Here is a 5,095-nt window from a genome sequence, read left to right on the forward strand (position 1 = left end):
TATTCTATGATTATTGAAAATTATTTAATATTTAAAATAACTCATTAAAAATATTAAATAATTTTTGTGTAGAAATTATTTTAAGGCATTGAAATATTATGGTCATTACTTTAATATATATATATATATATATATATTAATAATAGTTAGTCCTAATACACTATAGTTAATAAGGAGGAAAAAAAATTATTTAAAGAAACCATTTGGATCTATAAAGAAAGTACTTTTGGTAGAAAACTTACTTTAATATCATTTAAATTGAAGTTGTGACTAAACTCGTCAGTATGGCATGTAATATCCGCGCCTGTAACTCCTGAACAATAAAATTATAATTAATAAGCCAATCATTTTACCTTTTGATAATAATCAAATTTAACTTCCATGATTAATGTACAAAACTAGGTTACCTTGGACGCCTAGTAGGTCTGTATCCAAAGTATGCACTTCCACGACTGATACCACGAGTTACTCCTCGGTAACCTCTGACTCCTCTTGGGCCTCTAAATTATTTATTAATATCCGACTGTTATAATATTTAAGGATTTTTCATGGTAAAATGTAATTTAGCAAACATAAATTAAACATACCTATTTGTCATCGACATTCCAGGTCTGTTTGTTCTTTTTGGCACAACTTTTATTTGACGACCTCTGAACATTGAGTCATCCATAGCCATTGCAGTTTGTACAGAATCATGGTCCGCAAATTCAATATATGCAAATCCTTTTGGATGTCCATCAAATTTGTTGCATAAAATAGTTACTCTATTAATACTACCGCATCCATGAAAATGTTGTTCTAATTCTTCTGCAGTTGCACCATAATCAACCTAATAAGAAGTAAATCAAAATATTTAACGATTATGTATAATTACAATTTATACAAGCGCAATTTTGTTACAGAATAAAATTATTCGATACGATAGCGTATACAGTATTATTTCAAATAGCATGAGATATTATAAATCTACAACTTAAAACAATATTCTTGATTCTCTATCATTTATTAGAAATACATCTTTGAAATACCATATACAATATAAATCCATAAGTAGAATCATTTAAATATTTTTACAAATTACTTACATTTCCAACATAAATGGATCTACCATCTACTTCTACTTTATCTTCTATAGACATGTTCAAAGGACTAGCTGTGGATAAATTTTTTAAAATTAAAAACATTTTTATAATTGAATTGGGAAAGAAGACCAAATATTTCTAAACTTACTAACTCCGGGAGGACTACCCATATTCATTTGCTTATCAACCTCGGATTGAAGCTGTTTTAATTTTTCCGCCTCTTCCTCCATTTCCCTGACGCGTGCCTTGATTGCTTCCAGCTCCTGTTGATCAATGCACTTTACAGTTTAACAATAAATCTACTTCGAATGAAATAGCTTATAGCATAAGCATCAAATCGATATCACTGAATTCTCAAATTTTCAAAATCCAATGAAATTACTTACTGGATCGTCTATATTGGTTTCATTGAAATCCCGCTTTACTCCGTCGCACTGCATGATCGAATCCCCATCTTGCCCATTCTCCAAACCATCCAGACCATCAATTTGTTCATTGCTCAGCAAATCTGATTCAGACATCTCTAAAAGTAGGCGCTCGTTAAAAATCAAAATTTAAAAACCAAAATCGATACTACTATATTTGATCAATGGTGATTATAATTAGGTAAATAAACTTTGTAAATAAATGGTAAAAGAACATCTTCTGACTATGAGTGTAACTCAGTAAAGTGAGCAATGTACGTAGCCTCGTGCATCAGAACAGGATTAAGACTCAACAGGATATTTACAGAAGAAAAACAGGTAACAACCCCGCGTATACGTCTTCATTCAGACGCGCGGTAAAAGTAGCTGGGCGGAAAATGTAACTACAGAAGCTAGTGCAATAACGCACAAAGTGCATTGTGTACACGTAAACAAAAGTCATAGAGTGAACGCACAGAAAATTAAAAGTTAGATAAAATAAAACTATCACGATTTTCAATAATACCTCTGACTATATTGCCGGTATGCGCGTATGTTCTCAAAAAAGCGGAGCGTGAGCGTGACTCCTTTATTTCGGACTCACTCACACAGCGAAAATCACACAACAGGCGTCAGACTTTGCAAGTACTTCAAGAAGCGCACGCGCGCAATAAGCAGTACTTCGCTGTGTGACCGAGCCACTCGTTCTCTTTCTTACTCATAGAACTTCCCTAGTTTATCAAAGTGCGCCTGTATTAAGTCACAGCATGAGACGTCAGCTCAAGTCGAAGGAAACTTAATAAGCCGGAATGCCAGCCGACAAAGCACGATAAATCCAATGTCAGTAGCCCAATGTTTGGTTAGTCCTTTTGCTGGATAACGTTGTAATCGACCGACGAAAACTTTCGTATATTTTATCACGGGACACGCGACGCGTGCGCTTGCCACCCGGCGCCTGTCGCCGGTACCAATCGCCATCGCCAATCCAACCAATTGTTATATGTCAGAGCCAAGTACGACTGGATCCCGTTGAATTCGTGATTTTGCGCTGTGATAGCTTTACGATCATTGGTCGCCTCGTGCGCGCTAATTTCGATAAAACTAAAGATAATATGCCTTCTTTAGTCCGATCGACCTATATTTATTGCACTGGCATATCGCGTTGGGATTTCCTACTCTTACTTGAAAATTACAACGTACGCGTGCACTCACAAGCGTATCGTAATTACCAAAATGTACAATTTACAATACCTAATGTGATGAAAATCTATCTCTATCTGCAACATGATATGTTCCCGGATCCGTACCATCTACTGGATTTGTCAATAAAACTAACATTGCATTGCACATTATCGACCTATCAAATAATAATAAAAATTGAAAGATAGCTACCTTAACTGGATTCACTGCTGTGTTAAAAAAAAAAAAAAAAAAAAAAAAAAAAAAAAAAAAAAAAAAAAAATTTATTATAATTATTAAGTTAGACATTTCAATTTCAATTTTATTTTAAAATATAAATAAAAACACGTTGACAATCTGATTCAACACTTGCGCTTATTTTAGTCATTAAAAATAAATATTTTTCCATTACCCATAATGCTCACATTATAATCTCTGAATATCGTAATAAGCATATTGCATGTGTAAAAATTACAAAAGTATCCAAGACTCGGTAATTCAATATGCTTGATTTTCTTACTTAAAGTAAGAATTTAATAAATAAATAATAAATTAATGAAAATAAAAGTAAATTTGTAGTTAAAAATGTACAAATAACAGTTTCACTTAAACATTGAAGAAGAAAAAAATATTTATTCAGTACCAAGGCCTATTTCAATATACATATTTTCAATATTTGTATGAAATAAAAATTATTTGTGTATTTGGAACTTTGTTGTCAAAATAACTTATTTGAACTAATAGATGACTAAAATAATAATTTATTTATTAAAACTACCGATGCTTTCAAATATTCTTCAATAAAGTATTATCGACTCACATGATAAATCATACAACTTTAATTAATAGTAAAGATATTTTATTGGAAGCCAATTCTTGATATGACAAATCGAGTTTTTATGAATATAGAAGAAATTACCTTGAAAGAAAATTGATAAAGAAACAAAGAGTCTTTCAAAATATTTTCCACAGCATTTTATTTAAATTTGTAGATTTCAGCTTTGTAGATAATTAATCTAACTATTCAAGTAAATAAAGTTAATTAATGCTTTTGAAAAAAAATTGATAGTTACTGTTGGAAAATCGAGTCGACTAAACATACATATTAGGCTGATAGAAAACTTTTTAAATTTAATTCGTTTTGACAAATGATTGTTATTATCTTCTAAGTAAATTCTACCTATCAAGAAATATATTGCTTATACACGTCCAGTTATCAATGTGGAGTGCACTCTGTGCATACTCCACTTAATTTTTAATTATGAAATACTGATAGTTTATTTACATCAATATTTGTAAGTTAAATATTACTTAGCTGTTAGTAATGTATCGTAAAAAGTCACCAACTGAAGAAAGTAGCAACCCTTACTGATCAGCGAAAAATGAAATAAGAGAATTTAAAAATTATCTGGCCAATGACTAGTTTAAATAAATTTACAATGAAATTATTCAATATAATAGATTACGGAGTACAGATTTAAGTAAAAGAAGATATGCATTGACACCGACGCCGAAATTATGTAAATAAATTGTATAGTAAATCATTTCTTATGTGTCCAGATCATCATATTATTGATTTTATTTTATGTAATTGTGTCTCGTGATAAAGTACATGCTCCTCAATTATTTTTTTTTTATAACAAATTTCAGAAGGAACAAACGAGCTTGTAAAGATTAATTATTCATAAGTATTCGATATTCGTTATATGATAAATAAGGACTTAATAATATTTACGTTTAAAATTTCATTCATCCGTTCATATAAACGTTTTCTAGATTATTGATTTGTATCTTATTATCTTATGTATATTTGTAAAAAATTATATTTTTAAATCTTAACTTAATTTTTATTTATTATCATTAATACTTTTATTTAATTTTTATTGACTTAACATTATTGCAATTATTTAAAATTTTACTTTAATAATTATACTACAAATAATAAGGCTCAATAAAATAAACAAATAACGAGAATGTTTTATCATTGACGTTTTAAATCTTTATTGGAAAATAATCTGTCATTATCATCAAATAAATGTAATGGTTAAAGATTGTTCACGCCGTTAATATTTTTAGTTTTCCTACCTTTTAATATTGACGCATGCGCCTTATTCGTAAGAAAAACGCGCTAACGGCTTGTTAAACATTTATAAAAATTATTCACAATCGACGTGTAATTGTTAAAAAATCAATTTTTTTTTTTTTTTTTTTTTTTTTTTTTCTCTTGTTTTTCTTGTAGATAAGTAGCGATCAGTTTTTTTTTTCAACAGTTCATTAATCTTCGACGACTTAGTTCCAAGCACCACCTTATTTATAAATGTAGCAAATTATAATTTCAATAATCTGCAATTATGATAGAAGCTAATTAAAAACATTATCTTAACGCAAGAATATAATTTTGCAAAAGGAAATTGAAACGACGACAGGGCC

The 5,095-nt window shown here is 29.7% G+C and overlaps 1 protein-coding gene across 1 annotated transcript; it reads right to left on the bottom strand.

The window, feature by feature from the left end:
- Positions 1–242: 242 nt before the first annotated feature.
- Pabp2 (poly(A) binding protein nuclear 1) lies at positions 243–2,467 on the bottom strand. The gene is made up of 7 exons (XM_011499156.1): positions 2,013–2,467; positions 1,469–1,603; positions 1,231–1,345; positions 1,086–1,153; positions 588–829; positions 408–500; positions 243–313 (listed from the first exon to the last, which is right to left on the bottom strand). The coding sequence occupies exons 2-7, from the start codon at positions 1,601–1,603 to the stop codon at positions 280–282; spliced, it is 687 nt and encodes a 228-aa protein (XP_011497458.1). The 5' UTR covers positions 2,013–2,467; the 3' UTR covers positions 243–279.
- Between the last annotated feature and the right edge of the window lie 2,628 nt (positions 2,468–5,095).

The sequence above is a fragment of the Ceratosolen solmsi genome, unplaced genomic scaffold (genome assembly GCF_000503995.2).
Source record: "Ceratosolen solmsi marchali unplaced genomic scaffold, CerSol_1.0 scaffold2, whole genome shotgun sequence".
Classification (NCBI taxonomy): domain Eukaryota; kingdom Metazoa; phylum Arthropoda; class Insecta; order Hymenoptera; family Agaonidae; genus Ceratosolen; species Ceratosolen solmsi.